The sequence below is a fragment of the Enoplosus armatus genome, chromosome 16 (genome assembly GCF_043641665.1).
Source record: "Enoplosus armatus isolate fEnoArm2 chromosome 16, fEnoArm2.hap1, whole genome shotgun sequence".
Classification (NCBI taxonomy): Eukaryota; Metazoa; Chordata; class Actinopteri; order Centrarchiformes; family Enoplosidae; genus Enoplosus; species Enoplosus armatus.
The window spans coordinates 16,706,099-16,730,511 of record NC_092195.1 but is presented as its reverse complement, the minus strand read 5'-3'; the positions used below and the strand labels follow the sequence as shown (position 1 = coordinate 16,730,511).

Genomic DNA, 24,413 nt, shown 5'->3' with positions numbered 1-24,413 from the left:
TCTTTCGCGCGCCGTGACAGCTGGCCCGCAGTTTTTCGTCACCGAGGTGTCAATCGACCCCTTCTCGCTTTCCCATTGGTCTATTCGGGAGGTTTGTATCCGCCCAGTTTGACGACACAGTTTCGTAAAAGCTGATTTTAAATACCGGGAATGCTGGCACGGGCGGGGCTGAGGGTCTTTGCAAAAGTGAGGGTGATTTAAGGCTTTGTTGAAAGAAAGAAAGTAAGAAAGAAAGAAAGTAAGAAAGAAAGAAAGAAGATGCAAAATCCCTGAAGTGGTTCTCAACTGGTGTAGGTTTGCATTATAAATCATCCCTGGGTATTAGCCCATATTAAATAGCTTCGAGACATTCACCTAAATATCTACAAATGCGGGAATAAATCACATAGTTATGGGGGCTTCCAGCCATGCATCATTAATGACCTCACCTGGTGGTAATGATTGTTAAAGAACTTTCTTCTTCCTCAAGTAAAAGCACTTCTGATTTACATCTAATAAAAATATTTATTGATCCCCCACAGGGAAAATTAGGGTGTTACAGTAGCAGAAAGACAGATATAAGAACAGATAAATAGAGAAAATGGCTCAGTGTTATGACAGTCTGTGGTCTCTGCTGCTGTTGCACAGTCTGATGACAGGAGGCACAAAAAACAGGTCAGTGTTAAGGATGAAAAGTAAAAAAAAGTAAATTAACCATGTGGATAGTAAGACCTGCATGGTTTTAGTACTTGTGCTTGGGTTTAAATTATTATTATTATTTATATTATTTTTTTTTTTTTTAGAATACTGTATATTTTATGGGATATACATTTACATTTTTGCTCCTCAACAGATAAGCACATTGTGCACATTCAGTGTTATTTGCAAAAGTACATCAAAATATACTTAAGGTACCAAAAATAAAAAGAGTCATTATGGAGAATGGCCTAATAATATATATTACTGTATATAAAGGTAGGGCTCATTTTAGTTACTTTATATACCGTTAGGTAGCTAAATCTATAATAATGCATCACAATTTACTCTACATGAGTCATTTTTCAATTCAAGTACCAACTGTACTTGAGTGCAGTACAGTTGGCACAGCTGGTATTATATTCAAGTGCCTGAGTACAGTACCAAAGTACAGTATTTGAGCAAATGTACTTTACTTTCCACCGTTAATCTGAATGAATGAATTTTACTTCACTTGGTGTTGGTTAGGTAACTTGTGCGTATTTACATTCCCACCATATGATATGTTCTTGTCTGATATTATAATATCTATTCATGATGTCCATGATGATGATGAGTTTTACAGGACACCCCCCTAACTGACTGGGATCATTAAAGTTTGATCTACCAGTGCGCTACAGCAAATTACGCATGCGCAGAGCGGGATCCTAGGCTTCTAACTGGCGCATGCGCACTTACAAATCCCCAGAACCAGCAGCAGCAGCGGTAGCTCAGGTCAGTCAGTCAGTCCAGTCAGCAGTCATCCACGCAGCTATCTATATTCCCTTTTCTTAAATTAGCCACTTTAAGCTTCGCGATACCGCCCCCAATTTCAGCGTCGGTACGGAGCCGCCAGGCCGGGACAGAGACGGAGAGAGAGGCCTCGGCCATGGAAGCGCTCGGACCCGGTAAGAGATTTTTTAAACAAAATAGAAAACGAGCGAGGAGCGGGGAGCGCGAGCCGTGTGTGGGGCGAGTGTGCGCAAATGCGTCGCTTCACTGGGGGCCGCGGCTGCAGCGAGGCCTCGACGCGCTGAGGGGGAAAACAAACCGAGGCCCAGCCCGTGTGTCTGTGTATATGTGCGGGTGACTTTATTTACACCGAGTGGAAGCCACGTTTCTTGTCTGTACGAGGAGGGACGGCGTTTTTTGTCGGTTATCCAGCAATGTCTGCGCGGTTTTATTTATCTGAAGCACGCACAGCTCGTCGTGTCGGGGCTGGCATTGTGTGAGTGGGGATTTAACTAGGACCTTCCTTCCTCCTTCCTTCCGCGTCGTGGTGTGTTTACGTTGATGTTTGTTCTACGATGTGTTTCTTTTTTTGGCCACATAACTGCGACCTAATTTCTAAAATGAGACCACACGATCCTGTCGAAATTTGCCAAAATATCCTACCTGTATCAAATCTCCTGTTCTGCTAAACCATCTAAATTTGTACCATCGCCATCAGGAACAGTGCGTCTCTTCGGGCTGCCCTCGTCCAAGATGACAGCGATGGGTGGAAAACAAAATAGATACCAATAAAACACTGTTACTGGCGTTAAACGAGCAGACGCGCGTATTTTGCGACTCTTATTTGACTGGTTTTATGCGTCTGTGAGAGCAAAGCAGGCATCGATGGCGCTTCTATCGATCATATCTGCAGGCTAGTTCCATATTATTCGTCTCCTATATGATGAACAAAGGCACTTATTTTGCAGCGATGCAGCGATCTAATGATAAAGCATGCGGAGGAAAATCAGCCACACACCTGTACACCCAGCGATACAATGCATTTGTATTGTCACAACATGCAAGATGTGTGTTTACCTCCATTTTTTCCCTACAGAGTCAAACAGTTCTTCATTTTGTTTGTGAAATGCGCCCTTAGATACAAGGTGAATTGAATGCCGCCTGCAGAGCAATTTTATTGTGACAGCGAAACAAATGTTTTATTGTTGTTGTTTTGCTGTATGTCCGCACACATTGTCCACATGCTCTAGAGGAAATGTGGTGGCATTAAGAAAACCAGGATGCATTATTTAAGGGGGGAAATTTGCTCAGCAACAGTATTGAAACAAATGTTAAGCAGATGCATGGTGCTGTGTGAGGGTCCAGGGGAATGTTTGGAGACAACAATATTGCACAACCATCCACAGGTGTGTGAGCCAGGGCAGCCTCATTGTCACACACAATCAGTGCAAGCCATCAAGTTTTTATCCATGATAAAAGCAGCTGTTACCGTTGCAAAATTCACCTGGTACTTGTAGGATTTCCACCTGCCAGAGACATTTTTCAGGGAGGACTAGTATTTTAATGAATGTTTACCTTGTGCAAAGTGGAGTGTGGATGCAGGTTTTCCATCGTAGATGTTATTTATTCACATTAGTAATGATAAATGGGGATACAGCAATGTGGTTTTTGTGTCCAGTACCAATCTCAGACCTTTTACGGTCATACTGGCCTATCGTAGGATGCATCTTTTTATAGGAGTCTTGTATGCAAAACAAGTTTTTGGAATGCTTTGCTAATCAACAGATGTATTAAGTGATATACAAGATACAAGACAAGATCACAATGAAATCACACAGTTTCAATTTTGCAGTCAGCAAAGGGATACAAGAACGATGCTGTATGGCTTCTTTAAAGCGGATAGACACATTTCCAATAATATCCAGCCCTGCATAGGAGGCCCCACTTGAGAACAAAGTGTTCACATCGCAAATTTTAATTAGAAAAGTGCATTTGTCAGCCTCCCCTGGTTCGGTTGTTGGGGATTTCTTCAGAAACACGCACCTTTTGGCCTCTGCTTCAGTGTGGTTTTGGGCCCCCCAAAGGTTGAGTGTAATGATGTGATGTAGGCCTGGGGTGTCTTCACAAAGCAGCTGGTTTAATCTGTTTTTTATTGTTTCCAAATTTGTGAGGTGCAACTGCTGAAGTACAGCAGTGAAGCAGTTGGCAGAAATGCGCAGTTTTTCACAGGAAAGACGTAAATAGAGGCCGACAGACATCAACTCACGCTAGGTGGCGTGAACTGAGGCAAAGACGAGACTACTCAAGCTGAAAATGTTTCACTTTGAGCGAGAAATTCATGATTATCCCAAAATATACGGCTCTGCTTCATTCAAGGCAAAAGCCTGTAGAAAAATAAGTGAAACGAGTCCATTTCGCGCTAAAATGTAGGAATGTTTGATGATAATCTCAGCATGAGTTATTACACATACACTCTGTATGTCTCCACAGTCTGTTTGTGGCCAATGAACATGGACTGCACAGGTGAAATCTATGTGAATAATGAATATTGCTTAGTGTTGTATCCGAACTCACCAGTTAAAAGTCAAATAGCTCCTGAAGCAACAGCTAAGAATTAAACTTCTCTACACTGAGAATGGTCTTTCTCAGTACTTCTGCCTTTTCCACAGTCCAGTGTACCTTTATCCAGGTGGTTTCCAGGTGGGTGTCAGCACGCTCCCTGTTCAGTAGTTAGTTTCTGACTCATCACCAGGCCGAGCCATCATCCTCATGCTTAGCTTAAGCCCAGCTGTCTCTCTGCTTGATCACACTGTGGTTACCAGGGACACACACAGCATTAGTAGGCTCTACAGTGCAGGAGTAGCCAACCCCTCTCAGCAAATGTGAGTATACTGCACACAATCTAATCGTTTTAAAACATTAGATCAGTGAAGAGAAAAATCAGCGTAGTGGGACAGACAGGCAATAATCTTTGTACCGTGTTGTGCTGCGCCTCGAACATGCTAGTTGTCAATTTGGATCCAAGCTAAGAGACGCACTCAGACTACATAAGGAGCAGAAAGACTTGTTGGCCTCCAGTGCATCTGTCATTTTCTGCGCCAAGAAAAGCTAATTTCACTTCCTCTGTGACTCAAAGTAGATGCAGCTCTGTCTCACTTGGAGCAGAAGCATAAAATTATGGAGGAAGCTTTCTTCACGGGCTGTTTAAATCAAGGCCTAAATGCCACCTTTGACAAGTCCGTAGGGTCTCTTTATGTGACATCTATTTAAAATGTTTTATTGGTTATGATGTAAAAAAAAAAAAAAAGGATGGACAGACTCTTTGTTCTTCAATAGTGCATGATAAGGCTGCTAAATAAAACCCACAGTTGGCTTAAAAAATGTACATTTTATCAAGACTATACTAACAAAATGTGTGACATTCATGAAGAAGAGGAGCAGCAGCATATTCAGAAAAGAAATCACTTAAAAGAGGGTGTGTTGTGATGGACATAATGTTCTTCATATTTGCAGCCTTAATTTCTGATTAAGTAGTAATGTTGGATGACCTGGATGGTCATGTGATGTTTCTCCTGAATTTTCTCTGAAGCTGTTGGTGAATTTTTGTGTCTGCTTGCCTTTTGTGTCCATCGTTCCCCCATGATGTGTCTTCTCTACGTTGGGGCACTAAAATATCCTCATTTACGCAAATTTAGGCCAAGTAGGGTTTTTTTCCACATCATAGTGTCATCAAGTGACCCAACATTTATGCTTATTGGTTTTGACATCACTTGGATACAACTGAAAAGATTAACTGATTAGTTGATGGACAGAAAAATAATGTTTCATGCAAAAATGAAATAAGGCAAAAAGTCTTTAGTTTCGGCTCCTCGCGTGAGAGGATTTGTTGCTTTTCTTTGTCGTATATCATTCAACATTCAAACTGAATATCTTGGGGTTTTCGGACTGCTGGTCGAAGTCGAAGTCACCGTGAGCTTGTGATCGCCAATTTTTCATCATTTATTGACGTTTCATAGTCTCATTGTAAAATAATCAGCAGGTTAATCATTAATGAAAACAATGCTCAGTTGCATCCCTACATTTGGTATCCGTCAGGTTTATCAGCTGCATGTATTTGTATCCATTGCCGTTTTGTTTGTGCACATAAACTCACCTGAGACGGTGCTGCATGAGGAAAAACAACAAACCCAATCAATTGGATTGTGCAAGTTAGAAACTCATTTAGAGCTGAAACAAATGGTCTATTTATCTACTACTTGACTAACAGAAATTGAATCTGCAGCTGTTTTGATAATCAAATTAATCATTTCAGCCAAACACTTCGTAGCTCCAGCTTCTCAGTTGTGATAATTTGTTGCTTTTCTTTGTCCTATGTGATGGTAAACATAATATCTTGATTTTGAGCTGTTGGTCAGACAAAGACGTAAACTTAAGCTTAATGACATTGTTTATATTTATATTCTGACATTTTATAGACTGAACAATTAATCCACTAATCAAGAAAACATTTGGCAGATGAATCGATAGTGAAAATAATTATTAGCAGCCGTAAACTCCTTTTATTTACAGTTACAGTTGGTGTTGACTGTGGTAAGTAGACGGGTTGTGGAGGAAAGATGGGTTCAGGCATTTCATGTTGAGACACATACATTTCTAAGTGTGGTAGTGTGGCAGCTGAGGAGGCTATATATAGGTGCAGCTCTGTTTTTGGTGAAAGTGGAAGAGGAAGACCTCGAACTCACTGCGCCACTCTCACACACTGTAGAGTAAAACTCTTTCTGATGTACCTGTTCGTGCACCCAGCGAGCAGAAATGAATAGAAACCCGTGTACAAAGTGATACAATTCAATACACAGGGTATCCGCAGGACTTTAAATGTCTTTTAAAGGCTTTGAATTTTGTTTCCTCATACGTTGATACTTTGGATGGTATGAACTAGAGCTGCAATGATCAGTCGATTAATGAAGTAGTTGATCTTTAGAAAAATCTGATAATCGATTTATCGTTTAAGTCAAACGTTCTCTGGTTACTGTTTCTCCAATGTGAAGATTGGCTGCCTTTGTCAGATTTGTATATCCTTGTAAGCTGAATATTTTTATTGCGTTTAATCGATTTAATAATTGTCAGATTAATCAATATGAAAATAATTGTTGGTTGCAGCCATAGTATGGTCATGAAATGGGTATTAAATTGCATTTGATGTGGTATTAGTCTTAGATATAACTTGCTGAATCCTGCAGAAATCCTGAATACAGTAGCCTTGCAATATATATTAGCTTTGTGAAAGGTAATTTTCTGAGGTTTTCACTCAACCATTTGGTAATTTATGTGGTCATAGTTTGCCGTTGTATTGTTGTATTGAACTGCATTTTATTCTAACTTTTTGTCCACCCCTATATACAGGTACAACAGAGTACAAAATGTTGTATAAACACATTTTCCTGCTTGTAAAGCCTTCCACACAACACAACGTTTTGTCCATACGACACAGCATCAAAATGAGGGCAGATATCTATGCACTTGAATTACTATTGGACTGCAATGCACTTGAAATGCTTTAGTGTGCTTGTGATACATAACGTAGAATTATACACACAATGTTCAGCTTGCAGCATAGTGTTCAACACTTGGTACGCCTTTTGTTGCCATCAGTAACAAGGCCAGTAGGACAAAGTAGAATGAATCATCTGATTTTAATCCAAGTCGTGACAAAGAAAACCACACATGCAACAAATAGCTTCTTATTTGAGATTATATCGTGACCATAGTGATGTAGAAAAGCTGAATGATGTCATAATCAAGCTAATGGTTTATTTGTATGCTGGAGGAGGAGGAGGAGGAGGAGGAGGAGGAGGAGGAGGTGGTGGTGGAGTGGGTAGTAGGGAGCAGGGGAGTTGATTTGGGGCCCAGGCTAGATGAGGGCATGTTAGGAAGCGTGTTTTCAGGAAGCAATGGGGAGGTTCCCGATTGTCCGTGCTCTCGCGCTTCACTTGCTAACTGGAGCGTGTGGGTGCATGGAGTTCAAGAGGACCCCCGCAGTCCCATAGCTGTCAGTTGACAAAAGCATTAAGCAGCCTCCTCCAACCTCCTTCGATACCACCAACACAACATTGTTTTAACTTTGTTGAGATGTATATATATTTTTTGCCTTTCTCAATCTTTTGCGGGCTTTTGTCTCAACTAAATTCGGAGCAAAGATGGACTGTGTGTTTCCTCGCAGCCACTCTCGCACAGAGTGATGCATGGCAGGCCAAAACAACAGCTTTTAACAAAGAGAGGAAGCATCACGGTGCCTCCTTCCTTCCTCCTTCCATGTCAGTGTCAATGAGTAGTAGTGTTGTGAGATCAAGGTTCACTTGTAGCTAGATGAGACGTATGTGCACGTATGTGTGCTGTTTTTAACTGATGACTTGAGTGTTTCCTCCTTTGGCTGCAACTTTTTATGCCACAGTGTAAGATTTGCAGGCGCTACACCTGTGTTGGGTACCTGTGCACACGTGGATATACTGTACGCAGTGTGTATGTGAGTGAGATGCATGTGTGTGTGTGTTTAACGGTAATCCCAGACTGTGCGTGGCACCCCTCCATATGGCCCTGCTGCTGTCTGTCTGAGAGGAGCTCGGTCTTTGTCTCGGCGTGAGGGGTGGGCGCCCTGTGTGTCTGGGTGGAGCTGGGGGCGGGCTGAAAGATAATTGGAGGTCATTGTTTCGCCAGCCCCTAGTTGACCCATGTAGGTCAGGGGCCAGAGTTACGGATCAATCAAGGCGTGTATGTGAGTCTGTGAGGCCATTTCAGTGCATTCAAGCAGGTGTCACTGATGAGATAGTTTGCAACAAGCTTGGCGTTACGCCGCGCACATTCATCTTTTAAAATTTGACATTTAATGCAAAGTGCACACGCTCTCACTGTCGCCGCCTTTGTTCAGATTCAAAATAAATGCCGAGCATGCTTTATTTGAAGCTTAATTATTTTTTGGCTCTCTCTTTCAAGAGTCTGGTACATTCAGTCTTCACTGAGAGGAGGAAATTGACTAATGTTGTTTTAAATTCAACATTTAAAATGAAGAAAGTAACTGATATTCATATGCAAACTAGTGACTAGTATCAACAATGTCAATAAAAGCCCATATAAACTCTAAGATGTTGGTAATTCACACTTGTTATGTGTAAAATCAGTAAGAAAGTAAAGTTATGGCATTTTTCAGTACACTCACTTTTCTCTCTGCTCTCTCCAGGCCCGCCCGCCCCTCCTCCCTCTCTGTTTCAGCCTCCGCGGCGTCCCGGCCTCGGCACAGTGGGGAAACCCATCCGGCTCCTGGCCAACCACTTCCAGGTGCAGATTCCCAAGATTGATGTCTATCACTATGATATCGACATCAAGCCTGAGAAACGGCCTCGGAGGGTCAACAGGTAAATGCACACGGGGATGGGGATTTTTCTTTGGGTGGAGGTTTCATCTTAGATGTTGATGATTTTGAAATACCAGTCGCATCTGTAGGTCTTAAAACCACAGACTGCCCAGGAAGGAACATGCCTCCTAAAAGTTTTAGATACTTGTAATTTGGGAAATGAGGAAAAAGAAGTTCATGTTGTCACCACAAACATTGTATTATGTTACTTAAATTACTGCCTACCTGTGTTTTTTGCTTACCATCCTGTTATCCTTGTCATCTAGGGAAGTGGTGGACACCATGGTGCGGCACTTCAAGATGCAGATCTTTGGAGACCGGCAGCCTGGCTACGACGGGAAGAGGAACATGTACACAGCACATCCACTGCCAATTGGGAGAGACAGGGTTGGTATTTCAAACTCTTGTGACATCAGCATGTGAACAGATCAATTTAAGTGTCTTTATAAAAGAAACAGTGTGTAAATATTGAAAGCAGCTCTAAAGGATTCATAAAAGGAGAAATTGTTTTGCATTGAAGAATCTAAACCCAGTGATTTGTTTGTATTTCAGGCAGGGATGTTGATAGTTTAGTTGATAAGGTTGTGGGTTTGTAAGTGGAAGGTTGCCTGCTGGATCGGTCTGGAAAGACCAGTACTGATGTCTTTGGAGGTCTCTTCGAATGGAAGATAGAACCCCATTCACCTGAATGCTCTTACACGTCCTTGTTATTCCTGTTATGTTCAAACACTTATATTGCATTGTAGAGAGAACCTTACAGTGAGTATTGGGTGAGAGTGAAAGGTGTGTGATTGAATTTCATTGGAGCTGTTCTTTAATGTGAGATCACTGCATTTGGTCTTTTATCACTGGGAAGAAGAGAGGCTTGCCATCAAACAATAACATTTAATCACGAATACACAGAACAAATTGGAAAAACCTGCCTCCTTTGTTTAAACAAACCTGCCTGCTTAGCAAAAACTACTACTGTGCCCTTGTGTATTTATTGACTGTCTGTCCCCATCACCTGCTCTTCAATCCATTTCCGTCCACTCATCTTTTTGTCTCTCTCCCTTTGTCCTTTCCCCCTCCCTCTGTGTCCTCATCTTCCTCTCTGTCTCTCTCTCTCCATCTTTAGGTGGATCTTGAGGTGACTCTGCCTGGCGAGGGGAAAGATCAGACGTTCAAGGTGTCTTTGCAGTGGGTGTCTGTGGTCAGTCTTCAGATGCTGCTGGAAGCCCTGTCGGGTCACCTTAACGAGGTCCCCGAAGACTCTGTTCAGGCTCTGGATGTCATCACACGGCATCTTCCTTCCATGAGGTACCGACAGTCATCCCCTCTTGCCTTTTCACAAACACACCACACCCACATCTTCTACACATCTGTTGACGTCTTTTCACCTTTTATTTCTCTGTATTACTTAATATCCTGCTGTCTTGTGTCTTCCTGATCAAATCATATTATAATTTGTTGTTTGGTGCCTTACTTTTGATCCATTTTCATGGAATTCGTTACCCAACAGTAGCTTTTGTAGCTCGACACTATAGCAACTGAACCACAGGGCGCTGCATTCCTGACATGTTTGTGTCCGTCTCTAAATGGATTTACAAATCTGCTGACTTTGATTTGGATATCATATCCCATCACACCAAAAACATGACACTTGCCACACTACTGCATTATGAGGAGAAATCAATTCACTGCACTCTGTTACACCCGGACCTTTTTTTATTTTTTTGGTATTAATAACTTTGTGTGGGTTTAGACTATTTACTAGATGGGTCCTTGACACACAGATAATTAAGTGCACATTTCCAGACACACTTGATAGATTTAATACCATTTTATGTTAATTTGCAAACCCTGCAAACATAAAATGTGTCTTTAAAGTGGTTCTCCTGTGCTTTCACTGTCTAATCTAAAGACCAAAACGTATTTTAGTTATATCTATGTTTCGCATGTGTCCATACATTTTTTTTTTTTTTTACTTTAAGCTGTTGAACCCAAATATGTTACATAATAAACTGACTAATTAGAATCTTTATCTGACTGATTATTGTGAAATAATCTTGTGGACATTTCATTAATTCGAGGTGGTTTGAGTCTATGTTGATTGGTTTTTATGCATTATTCGTCTTCGGTGTGTTTTTTTTTTTTTTTGTACGCAGGTATACTCCTGTAGGGCGTTCGTTTTTCTCCCCTCCGGAGGGCTATTACCATCCGCTGGGTGGAGGCAGGGAGGTGTGGTTTGGTTTCCATCAGTCTGTCCGTCCTGCCATGTGGAACATGATGCTCAACATCGATGGTAAGACCTAAGTGGAGCTGATCGACGTCAGCTGTGATTTTAAATTTGCTTTGAGTATTTAGTATAGTGCAGTATTCTGTATGAGGCTAATATTTGGTGTGGGCGTTAACTGACTGAAATGTTATCATGCACACAATCACTGATAATCAGCAATTGATTGTGTGAAATGCCTAGACTGTAACGATAGACTGTACAGATTTCCCACTAAATCGGGTAGAAAAATTGATGTCCTCACGTAATGGTTACATACATGAGGGAAAAAGACAGATACTTGAATGAATGAAAACCTGAGTTTAATTCACCTACATCTCAACGAAGAAGGAGTAATCAGACATCCAGAGCCTGAAATTACTTTTTCCTGACGAAACTATTAACCTCCCGATCGTTTCGATGAAAGATATAATGATTTCTGCTGCGATAACATCCAGAGTTTTGAAATCCCACCTTTGTACAATAATATTATAAACCATGCAGTGTTATGGCATCTGATAAGCCTTCAAACCCATATCTATTACTCTAATTGAACCTCTGGGATTGTATTCAGTTGTCTCTCCTCTACCTGAAACAGCATGCCCCCAACAATGCAACCCCTTGCATTTCTTTTTTCAACACAGGGCTGTTTTCTGTCTGAACACCTGTTAAGTCAGTTGGTATTGTAAAACTCAGTATTTCACAAGTCATTTTGGCACTAAAGCAGTTCCTGAATCTGTTAAGAGTGAAGGGGTGGTTGAGATGTCTGCTTAACAGCAAGACCAAAAACTGTCTCATTCTATAAGACAAAGACGGGGACCTTTTTGTTTGTTTCCACTCGGTTATATTGAGGAGACCAAGTTATTCTTGTGGAAAGGTGTTTCGCAGTTCGTAGCTATTGCTGATGAGATCAGGACATTCATTTAGTCTGCAAGAAGATGCTTTAAATGCTGCTCCCCACTCCCTAACTCTACTGTTTACTCAGACTCATTGGTTTGCTTGTTGTTATTGATTTATGGGACTGATTTGCTGAATAATATCATATCTGTTCTATCCTTCAGTGTCAGCGACAGCTTTCTACCGTGCTCAGCCTGTAATAGAGTTCATGTGCGAGGTGCTAGATATACAGAACATCAACGAACAGACCAAACCACTGACCGACTCGCAGCGCGTCAAATTTACCAAGGAAATACGAGGTGAGCACTCAATACCAGCTCGCACACACACACACACAATATGCCGAAACGAATAAAGGAGGGCCAGCAGTAACAGATATACACACATTATTATATACACAATGTCTGTGACTCACTGTAAATCCACCACAGAGATTACAGTAAGGTGTGGGCCTGGAAGGCACATGCATGTTTGTTTTTTATGCAGTGTGTAAGAACTACAGAAGCTACACCCACTCCTGACACACAGTCATGCTGTATACCCACCACACATACACACTGCTTAACCTACGCCAATGCAGAACGCTTGTTCTTAACCTCGGGGTAAGGATTTAGTTTCTGCCTTTGAACAGAAACTAGGCAGTCTCAAATCAGAAAGAATATGTCCATGATATTCACACTCAAGCAGCTCTAGTCTCTGTGTGACTGCACTTGTGTTATTGTAAATACACAAAGAAAGAAACCAAATAACCTTCAGGAGCTTGTAGTATTTTTTTCAGATTTCATGTCATTTTGAACCAGACGGTGTGGAATTTCATATTTCCTTCAGTACGCTCTTTCTATTCTCCTCCTTCTCCTTTTTGGTTTGTATTTTTGAGTGGTTGAAAATGTGCAAAGAGAAACTGCAGAGAACTGAAACACCATGTACACAATATGGCTGCCTTGTCAGCATTTATCGTCATCATGGCCTGAAAATGACATAAGAGTCGGAGAAGCGTGCAATTACAACCTGCTAAAATTTAAAGATATCAAAATATTTGAAATTGCAGTTAGTGGGGGAAATGGTGCGGCTTCTTCACGTGATTCTGTCACCATTCTTTCTTGTATGTGTTTAAACAGGCTTAAAAGTTGAGGTCACACACTGTGGTCAAATGAAGAGGAAGTACCGTGTGTGCAATGTAACTCGTCGACCTGCCAGCCACCAAACGTAAGTGCCGTTTGTGCACCCTCATATGTCAGCAAGGACAACACTGCATGTGTTGTCTAGTGTGCCACAAAGTCATAACATTATTGAAGACCTTGTAAATATACAATTAATGTAACTTTGGTCATATTTTCCTTTTGTGTTTTTGTTTTACATACTCATGTGGACTTCTGTGTGCCTTCGCCCACATTTTCCATTTATTCACAGGTTCCCCCTACAGCTTGAGAACGGCCAAGCCATGGAGTGCACAGTAGCGCAGTATTTCAAGCAGAAGTACAATCTGCAGCTCAAGTATCCCCATTTACCATGCCTGCAAGTAGGCCAGGAACAGAAGCACACCTACCTTCCCCTGGAGGTGAGAAAGAGGCTGTTTTGATGCTTAAATATCGTTATTTTAGTCATCTTTCATCTCCAATGGTAACATTCTCCCTTTTAATTTCCCGCTGTTGTTGCTCTTATCTGATTGACTTTGTTTCTTCCTGCTCTGTAGGTCTGTAACATCGTAGCAGGCCAGCGCTGTATCAAGAAACTGACAGACAACCAAACATCCACCATGATCAAAGCTACAGCTCGCTCAGCCCCCGACAGACAGGAAGAGATCAGCAGACTGGTGAGTGCTGTTTCCCTCTTGGGGTGGGAGTAAGAACAGCAACAGGAGCTGCTGGCATTTGGTTGATTTGGATGGATATTTTATGTCAGTTCTTTCTCATTCCTCAATCCCATTTTCTCTGATTATTTTCTTTACAATTCTGATTTCTTGCAACAATCCTCCAACTCCTCCTCCTTACTTTCTCCTCCGTTCCCAGGTCAAAAGTAACAGCATGGTCGGGGGCCCGGACCCTTATCTGAAGGAATTTGGCATTGTGGTGCACAATGACATGACAGAAGTGACAGGCCGTGTTCTCCCAGCACCCATGCTACAGTATGGGGGCCGGGTGAGTACCGACACAGGACGGGACTGTGGCAGGGTGAGTACTGGGAAGGGGCTGCACTCTGGGGGCGCAAGCTTGACACAAGTGAATGCTGGGACATGGGGGAAGATCCAGGTTTGCAGACTAATTGATTAGTTATTATTAATTGAGTACACTTCATCACTCATTGATTGAGCAGTGGATTTATGAGCAAATTTGAGATGAATGATTATTTAAATACTCAATAAAATAGTTTTTTACTAAATGTTATAGAGTTGCAAAGCGGGAGGAGCTATTTCAAGAAGTCCCATTCATTTTCTCCATAGACAATATGAGGTGACTGACAGTTGGAGCACTTCTATGGCTTCCCCCAGTTGAGTCATCATTACAAAAGATGTGTAACTGTGTTAAAAAAAAATCTGGTTGCTTTAAAAAATTGCAGGTGTGTACATAAAAACGTAAGATGAGAAGTTAACCAGGACTCCCAATGTGCATTTCGGTAAGAAACACCCAATCACAGAGCTTCAAATTCTGTCACACATGCCGCTAATGACAATTAAATGCTTAAGATTACGGTGATATACTGATAGCACAATCTGCAGCTTAAATGAACAGCAGCGGAGGCTCATGAGTATTCTAGCATGTAGAGCGTCCGCCATGCCAAACTGATGGCCAAAACATGATTTATTAGAAAGGAAGTTATAAAAATATAAAACTGGTGGCCATTACTTAAACCTACAGGATTGTTCCATTATCCAGGAGCGTCCCACGTTTCTATGTTGAGTAAAATGTCATTTAAAGAAACATTTCAAATGGGGAAAAACGCCAAAGAATAGTGAAAGAACCAGCGACTCCTCCTTCCTCTGCAACTCTAGATACAGTATTCAACTTAGATTAAACCTGTAAGACCTGGAACTTGCCCAGTTTTTATAATCCTGTGGTGCACCTCTTTAAACTCTCTTTCCCTTCACTGACACAGCTTCCAAGTATGTAAATATTATGGTGCATGTGGATGAAGGCTCTGGGTTTTCACCTGTTGCCTTCAGTAGAGTCTGTGTTAGTGGAGCAATGCAGATGAGGGGCAAGTTACTGCAGACTGCTGAGGTTCACCCACTGAATCTCAAAGCAGCCGTCTAGAGAGATCTGATTGGATGCTGCATGCAGAAGATAAGAGAAAACATTTTGAGCAAAGCTGTATGCATCTGAAAGGCATCATTTGCATCCAGCTTGTCAACAGAAGACGTAACTGGGAGCATGAACAACCCATTTTTTTTTTACAGAATTACAGACCTTTTAATGCTACATTACTGCCTGGTTGTCAGGCTTGAGAGGCTGTATTGGGATTTAAGGATTGTGTGTAAGAGGGTAAAAATGGATGTGCTGCCAACAGGATGACGATAAGACTCACCGGCATTAACGTAAAAACCTGTCTGAAAGATTCACTTTTAAAGCCTGAAAATGAAATGGTTAATAGAAATACTACAGATACTGGAACATAACACCTCGTTCAGAGGCAGTGTTCAGTGATTCTGCTAAGATAAGATGAAACTTTAATGATCCCTGGGGGGGGGGGCTTTTCCCTTACACTCTCTGCTTCATTTGCATTTGTTCTTCACAGACTTACAGCAGATTGTTGCTTGAAAAAAAAATGCTCTTATGTGCCAGTGCCAAGCTTAAATCCCTTTTATTGGCTGCCTGAACTATACGTTGGTTAATTTAGCCAAGATCCTATCACAACACTCTCTTTCTGAAAGGCTTGGCCATATGCCTGCTGGGATATCGAGTCTAATCGGCTTCCAGTGAAATGCCCTTAAATGTGGACTGAAAGCTTTTCCCTTTTCTGTGATCACTTGGTATGAATGAAATACACTCGCCTTTCAATTGGAAACGGCATGCTGATGTTGGTGGACATACAGTTGCATTAAAGTATTCACAGAAACAAAAATGAATACTCTCTGAAGTTGACTGTATGTGTACAATGAGAAGAGAAAAGCAGCACTCTATTTCCTGTGTAACATGCACTGTGAAGTTTTTATATTACTGACAACAACCTGTAATAATTTATTAGGTAGTTTTAAATCCTGAAACCTTTCTTGGCGTGCCAGTCTCAAGTAGTTCATTGTGGTCACTTGTTGTGAAGAGTAAAAGCTCTTAATGGCCTTCGGCAGATCCTATTAACTTAATTGAAAGCCATTGCCCTTTGAATTTGTATTCACAACCACACTTGAAGTAGGAGCTCTGACCTAATGATGCGTCTTTTAATAGATACACTACTCTTCTCTGTTCGTGTCAGGACTCTGATATAGAAAGCTATAAAACCAGAATATTTATGTACAAAACAAACGGAGCATTTCTCTCTTCTAAATACATCTCGCAATGCTCACCATAGACTGTGTATGTTTTGTGCAGATTAATACTTCATGAACAGTGAAACTGAAGCCTCTCAATGTGCACAGAATATTTTGATCTGTGTCTCATCTAGCTAACAATGTACAGGGTCTGTAGGCCAGCTGGGTGGACTTTTAATGCTTTGTCTGTCTGTATATGGTTGGAAAATCAAAGTGTGGGTTGGGCTGTTGTACCTTTTGTATTGGCTCATCCAATCGGGGGGTTGACTAAGAGAGTAGGGACTCTCTCCGCAGAATAAAACCGTGGCCACGCCCAACCAGGGCGTGTGGGACATGAGAGGGAAGCAGTTCTACGCCGGCATTGAGATCAAGGTCTGGGCTGTGGCCTGCTTCGCTCCACAGAAACAGTGTCGGGAGGACCTGCTCAAGTGAGTCATGGCTTTTCAACGAGACTACAAATGTACTTTATACTTGAAAAGGGAAGTGACAGAACAAGGCAAATGATGAGCCTTTTATGCAGCGGCCATGCTAACAGCGTGTGTCTGTTGGTCAGCAATGTCTGTTGACTTTTCCTCTAGCGCCACCATGAGGTTCACATTGGTGGTTTTGAGTGACTATAGACTATAGGATGGATTGTCATGACATTCATGTCCCCCTCAGAATGAATTGTAATAATTTTGGCGATCGGTGATCTCTCTACTTTTCTTCTTGCGCCGAATTTTTCCAATACTTGAGTTTATGATCAAATATCTGCAGATCTAACGACATTTCCATCGGCCTCAGCTGTGTTTAGTTAATTAGTTTCATGAGTTTGCATTCTAACATTTGCTAAGATGGAGAATAAACATAGAAGAACAAACATTATACCAGCTTAACAATAGCATGTTAGCATTTAGCTCAAAGCACTGCTGTGTCCAACTACAGCCTCACAATGCTTCCAGTGTGGCTTTAGCTACAACCTGCAGTTACAATGGTCCTGCATCTATTTCTCCCTATTACATTGAATTTTATTAGAAGTTGTCTGCTTATGCGTATATTGCTGGTTTCTGATGAGCATTTAAATGCTTTTCGATAGGAGCTTCACTGACCAGCTTCGAAAGATCTCCAAGGACGCTGGGATGCCCATTCAAGGCCAGCCATGTTTCTGTAAATACGCCCAAGGAGCTGACAGCGTGGAGCCCATGTTCAAACACCTCAAGATGTCTTACGTAGGTCTGCAGCTGATTGTGGTCATCCTGCCTGGCAAAACACCAGTCTATGGTAAGATATTTAAATTCAGAATTTTGCATTTTAGTGAATAAAGGAAAATCTTTTTGGATATGATGGAACAAAGGAAGAGGGTCACATGTGGGAACTGAACTTTTTTTGATTCCACAGGTTATTATTCCGTTTTAAAGTACATTTTTATGATGTTGATCTTTGTTGTCTCGGTTTCCATCTACAGCTGAGGTAAAGCGGGTGGGTGATACTCTCCTTGGCATGGCAACCCAGTGTGTGCAAGTGAAGAACGTAGTGAAGACGTCCCCTCAGACCCTCTCCAACCTGTGCCTCAAGATCAACGCCAAGTTGGGAGGCATCAACAACGTCCTGGTGCCTCATCAGAGGTCAGCATGGATTTTGTAATTTCTTCTCTGCAGTCCAGATGGGAGTGTGGGAATGTTTCTTGGCTTTGGATGCTGTAGATTGTTCAGATGCTTTCTGAATACAAATAGTCCCCCGGTAATCATGTGGTAAAGAGCAAACCAAGTTGGAGTAATAATCTTCATCATTTTCATATAAATTTTTCTCTTCTTGGCATTTATTTCATCTGGTGTTTAAATTCTTTGTATAATGATATTTGGATCATTTTCATTTCTCACATAATTTTACTTCGAGGTCGTGCTTTTCTTGGTTAAGAAGTTGAATAAGAAATATGATGTTCATGCCTGTGATGGAAAGTGTCCTTTCTTTCTTTTGTGTGGCCTGTTCTTGGTTCAGGCCCTCTGTGTTCCAGCAGCCTGTCATCTTTCTTGGTGCGGATGTCACACATCCTCCGGCAGGTGATGGGAAGAAGCCGTCCATCGCTGCAGTGGTGGGCAGCATGGACGGCCACCCCAGCCGTTACTGCGCCACGGTGCGAGTCCAGACATCTAGACAAGACATGTCCCAGGTAACAACATTCTGTGTGTGCTTATTAGTGAAAGTGACATTTGGATTTTCACACTATTGATAAGCTGTTACTTTGTACTCATTAATTGAGTAATTTTTTTTTTAAATCAGTCTGTTGTGTTAAAGTTTGAGTGCATCACTTTGATGGGAGAGATTGCAGACTGGATCATGCCAACGTCTGTTTTTGTTGAGTCTAAATCAGTTGTTATTGTCTCTTTAGGAGCAGCTCTTCAGTCAGGAGGTAATTCAAGACTTGACCAACATGGTGCGGGAGCTGCTCATCCAGTTTTACAAGTCCACACGCTTCAAGCCCACACGAATCATCTATTATCGTGGCGGTGTGTCTGAGGGACAAATGAAACAGGTGAGCGATTAGCAGCATTTGGCAGAGATTTACCAGTTGTTTTCATGCTTATCTCCAGCTTATTTCTGCCAGATTTGTGCCATTTTGTTGTGATGTATGAGGCAGGAATGGCATCTCTGATTCATTATGAGAGGAGGCTGTCAAAACCTTAATTTAAAGATGACGATGCAAACATTAGAATAAATTAGAATATGAAATAAACACAGAAAATTCAGTAGTATATCAAGACAACATGTTACATAGGATACATTTTTCAAGTCTGTGTGTTTTGTCTTCTTTTTTTTTTTGTATTTTCAGGTAGCGTGGCCGGAGCTGATAGCCATCAGGAAGGCCTGCATCAGTCTGGAGGAGGATTACAGGCCGGGCATTACATACATTGTGGTCCAGAAGCGTCACCACACTCGTCTCTTCTGCTCTGACAAAGCTGAGAGGGTCAGTAGGAGTTCACTCTGCTATGATGTGTGGTACTGAATTGTTTTCTGTATTGTATGAGTCTTAACTATAATCTAATTGTTCAACCCCTGCAGGTTGGGAAGAGCGGTAACGTCCCAGCAGGCACCACAGTGGACAGCACCATCACACACCCATCCGAGTTTGACTTCTACCTGTGCAGCCATGCTGGGATTCAGGTGAGGCATACACGCTCACACACGTATCATAGATGTGGTGGAACTTTATCTAAATCTAACATGTGCATTGTGTCCTGCTCACGCCAGTTCTCCCAAGTCTCTCTACCAGTTTTGACAGAATTATGCACATTTAAACACTGTCACACAAAAAATAGACATTATGGTTACAACCCATTATTTCAGTGGAAATTCTCTTCAAGGGTACGGCAATTTTGCTCTGTGGTTACCACGGTAATGATGCTTAATGACAATAAACGGCATGATTACGGGAAACCATCAGATGGTTTGGCTGTTATTTAAAGTGATATACTTCCCACATTCCCATCTTTCCACTATCAAACACTTGTCCCCTGTAAATTTAAAAAGATAGCTGTAAAAAGTGGAAACAGACACTTGCAGTTGTTTGTGCACATGACAGCATTTGCTTCTTGCTCTTCAATTGTTCTATGAACACAAAGAAATTCCTGTATACAAATTGAAATTAAGACCAACAAACAAAAAGAGTGTGCACACCTGCTCACAAGCTGCACACAATTAGTTGTGAGTTTTGAGACAGAAGCAGGTAGTTTAACTAGCAGACAGAAGTCCTTAGCTGACATGACATCAAATGATCAGCACAGTATTGACATGTAACATGTTATGCTCCATCTTCCCTCAGGGAACCAGTCGTCCCTCCCACTACCATGTCCTGTGGGATGACAACTGTTTCACTGCCGACGAACTGCAGCTCCTCACCTACCAGCTGTGCCACACCTACGTCCGCTGCACGCGCTCCGTCTCCATCCCAGCACCAGCCTACTACGCCCGGCTAGTGGCTTTCCGAGCCCGCTATCACCTGGTGGACAAAGACCATGACAGGTGTGTCAGCCCTGGATATCTGTGGTGCTAGTTCAAGAAAGAGAAGTAGCTCATATCTGGCTGTATTGGACCAGACCCAGAGGGATAACACATCTTAGTGCTGTGTGATAGCATTTAAAATGCTTTCATCGACTGGCCCGAATGGATAATTATCGTTAAAATGTGATTATGACTTTCTTGGATAGATGATAGTAGAGAGGGGTATGACATGCAACAACGGCCCCCGGGGTGCCCCATAACATCTCACGTTTGACTGGGAAGACATGACTCGCTGTCCCAGTGTAGGGGCCCTCAGGTCCTCAGAGGAGGGCCTGTTGACATTTTCAAAATCAAGGTTGAAAATTAAGGATGCTCATGCTTTTGCAACCGAGCCTCTTGGACCTTGGGATAGTATTTAGATGTTTTAAAAGCATCTTAAAGCACACTTGTTGTCTTTGTCATTGTGATGTGTGTGTTGTACAGAGCATCTTTATTCTTTTTGTCTCTGCAAAGCACTTTATAACATTTGTACTTTCTAAAAAGTGATCGATATCGTAATCGATGTAGAGGAGACAGGAGAGAAAGCTCTCTAGACGTGTTTCCAGAGGCAAGAGACTAAACCACTTACCTACCAGAACACAGCTCTTGTTTTTGTCCTTGTACCTTCTATTTCCTGCATGTTTGTTATGTGATATCATTCCTGACAGTCAAAGTAAACCCGGCCTTTCTCTGTCTTGCAGTGCTGAAGGCAGCCACGTGTCGGGCCAGAGTAACGGCCGGGACCCCCAGGCGTTGGCCAAGGCAGTCCAGATCCACTATGATACCCAGCACACCATGTACTTCGCCTGAGCTAGCGAGCACGTCAGCCAGTCCACCCGCGGATTCCCTTTCTTTCTGTCTTTTTATCTCTCTTATTTGCCAGTCTCTCTCTTCATCTCTCTCTCCTTGTAGTCTGTCTCTTTCTCTTCAACCTCACTCTACATTTTCTGAATCTGCACCAAAGCGGCTCTTGGACGGGGGAATCTGCTGTGTCCCTATGTCCAGCAGGTTTTTGTTTCAAGGAACAATCTCCAACCAGCGTTCCCAATCGAGCCGCCTTTCAAACCAGCAATTCAGCACTGCGAACCCTGAGGGTTTCCAGTGCACGAAAAAAAACGATAAAAACAAAAACAAACCATACACACATACTACAAGTTGAGCCATTATTTTGAGTTTGTTTTTTCTATTTGAATGTCTGCACTCTTGTGTTTTGTAAGATACACTGAGCAAGGGAGTGGATTGGCACAATCTGTGTCAGCGCAGCTCTTCAGCTCTCCCAGCTAAGCAGGACTCTTATCTACTTTTACCTCAAAGCCCCTTTGGGCAAAATCTGTCACAAGGTCTTGGGTTTATTGGGTGGTGGGGAGGGAACTCTAAAGGAAAGAGATGGAGGGGAGTCGACCTTTTGAGAATGATATATATATATATACATATATATATTTTTCCTTTTTATGAGCGTGTGTTTTAACTTTTTCTCCTTTACGGTCTTTTACAAGCGAGGTGACCTGGGTGTCATGCCCATTACTACTTTCCTCCCATCTTAGCGAAGAATACACAAGTCTGTATGTGTGCGTGTGTGTGCATCTCTGTATATACATGTACTGCTGTATGAGAGTGTGTTTGTGTGTGCATGTGTGTTTCATGGCAGGCCACTGAATTGTAAAGGGAAATCAAGGAGATAACTGCTGTAAATGCCTCAGATTTGTTGTTTTTATATTCACACATACAGTACATATAAGCATATATTTACATCTATAGAGCAACTTTGAGACATATGACTTAAACAGGCCTCATAGAGGCTGGTGTGGGTATTTGTAGCAGTCCTGGGTCACTTATTAATTGAAATGCTTTGAATTACATTTTGAACACGCGTGTTAGCCTGTAAGATGGGTGGGATTTGCACCTTTTTGGAGCCAGCTGCTCCTTTTTGTGCCTCAAAACATCATTGAATCCCAGGAAAAGTAACTGAATCCATTTCAAGTAGTAAGTGAAGTCAGGTCTGACGTGTAGCAGTAGTAACCGTGGTCTGGCCTGTGACTGGCTCAGCATTGGGACCTGTTGAATGGCTGAAGGCATTAAACACAGAGTATGGTCTTATCAGCCTTGCTTTCTGTGTGAAAAGCAGGGTCTTATTTTTCTTTGGACCTGATTATCTGAAAGATTATATGATAACACTGCTGGACGTTGTTTTACTTTTTTTTTTCTTTTCTTTTTGTAGTAGTTTGAAGAGCCGGAAACCAACGTAGTTTTTGAGGTCTCCTTTGCTAATACTGGCCAATTCATTGCACTGACCCGGGACGCTAGGCAAGCAACAGAGGGCACTCTCAATCTCTCTTACCTTTATGCATTTATACATACGAATCAACAAAGCAGATTTGTAAAAGTTTAATATAAGATGTTTTGTGGTTATCTTAAAAACTGTTTAGAATTAGTAGTTTACCATTGATGTTGTTGTTGTTATCGTATTTGTCAATGTTGTTACTATTGTGATGAAATTTTAAGGTTGGCAGCAAAGCCAGTTATATAGTTACTAGTGCGACTTCAGGAATAGACTTCAGTTGTTGAGCTGCAGGTTAAGGGGTAGAGCTTTGGGTTGGACTTTTTTTTTGTAGCATTCTGGTTAATGGTGAGAAGAAGTAGGCCCCAGGATGGATGAATTCATGCTTCCTCTGTATGTTCTGATGTGAGTAAACTTTAGCGGCAGATTTGAGCTCTTGTGTAGCACTCCCGCCCGGTAAAACAGATCTGCCGCTGCGTACATCGCTCAGCTGGTATCAGTTGGTTTTGATCAGATAGATGGAGACAATCAGGGATTGTAATCAGAGAGAACCTTGGTTAAGGGATTTGTTTAAAGGCGGTTTGCGATAGGCAATGAGTTGAATTTTTAGACTTTTTAAACAATGGTTTCTATTACTCTGTGTGTATTTGAAGTATACCCATCTTAAAGTCTCTGCTATTTGACGGTGTTTGTTTCATATTTTTATGCATTTTTAACACTGGATTAAATGAATTGACAATAAGCATAAGCACTGCCCTTGGACCCCCTGTACAAACACTCGGCAAACTGTTACCATGGAAACCGTGGTGACATCAGCGACGGCCTGTGGTGACGGTTGCACAAGTGGTGCCCCCTGGTGTTGCGGTTGGATAAAGATGTAGGACAGGAGGGTTTGGAGAAACGGTCGACGTGCACGCCTCATCAGGGGGGGACGGCTCAGTGAAAGCCCTTTTGTAATAAACCACCCGTAAAGCAGCAGGTTTACTATGAATGAGTTTGAGCACCTGCCTGTTGAAGGCGTGGGCGTTGACATCGGCTAGGAGCAGAGAAGCTGGAAATGAGGAGGTCTAGTGGTGGGGGGTGGGGGGGGGGGGCGGGGGTGGGAGGGTGCTGTCCAGGCATTGCATGCAATAAGTTTTACTCTTTGTTTAAAGGGGGGCAGATCAGTTTTTAAAACGTGCACTAGTTTTACCAAGCCAAGTGGGCTGTGATTGAACATTCATCTGGCATCTCTAATGGGGAATGATTTGATGTTTTATATCCTTCACAATATTTGATCATTAAACTCCAGTCAGATAAATGATCACTCCCTGTTTGTACCATGACATTGCAAAGCAATATTAACCCAGTTTTCAAATGTGGAAAAACAAAGCTATAATTCTACTCATTGTGGTTGTTGGTCTAATCTCGCAATTGTGTCTCTGTACTTTTATTTTTTTAATTTTTAGTTTATTTTATTTGCTTGTATCAATCAGTGGGAATGTGCATTTGGTGAAATAGTTATGTAGGCTGTAGACAATTTTCTTTTAAAGTAACACAATGTAGACTTTGCTCGCCTGCATGCCAGAGTATTGTCCTTTTTAAAAAAAGAAAAAAAAAACTTTTTGGGATCATATTTATTATGAGAAAGAAAAAAATATAAACGCTTTTT

General features: G+C 41.9%; 1 protein-coding gene across 2 annotated transcripts; it reads left to right on the top strand.

Annotated features, from left to right (window-relative positions):
• Positions 1–1,443: 1,443 nt before the first annotated feature.
• ago4 (argonaute RISC component 4) lies at positions 1,444–23,818 on the top strand. Of its 2 annotated transcripts, none has more exons than XM_070921827.1 (19): positions 1,444–1,622; positions 8,681–8,855; positions 9,121–9,241; positions 9,972–10,153; positions 11,002–11,138; positions 12,170–12,304; positions 13,124–13,211; positions 13,416–13,563; positions 13,699–13,818; positions 14,015–14,143; positions 16,762–16,895; positions 17,543–17,727; positions 17,912–18,071; positions 18,445–18,616; positions 18,836–18,979; positions 19,277–19,411; positions 19,507–19,608; positions 20,267–20,466; positions 21,186–23,818. In XM_070921827.1, the coding sequence occupies exons 1-19, from the start codon at positions 1,604–1,606 to the stop codon at positions 21,292–21,294; spliced, it is 2,595 nt and encodes an 864-aa protein (XP_070777928.1). In that variant the 5' UTR covers positions 1,444–1,603; the 3' UTR covers positions 21,295–23,818. The 2 variants fall into 2 exon arrangements, with proteins under 2 accessions (XP_070777928.1, XP_070777926.1); XM_070921825.1 differs by having other exon boundaries at positions 14,015–14,176.
• Positions 23,819–24,413: the final 595 nt, after the last annotated feature.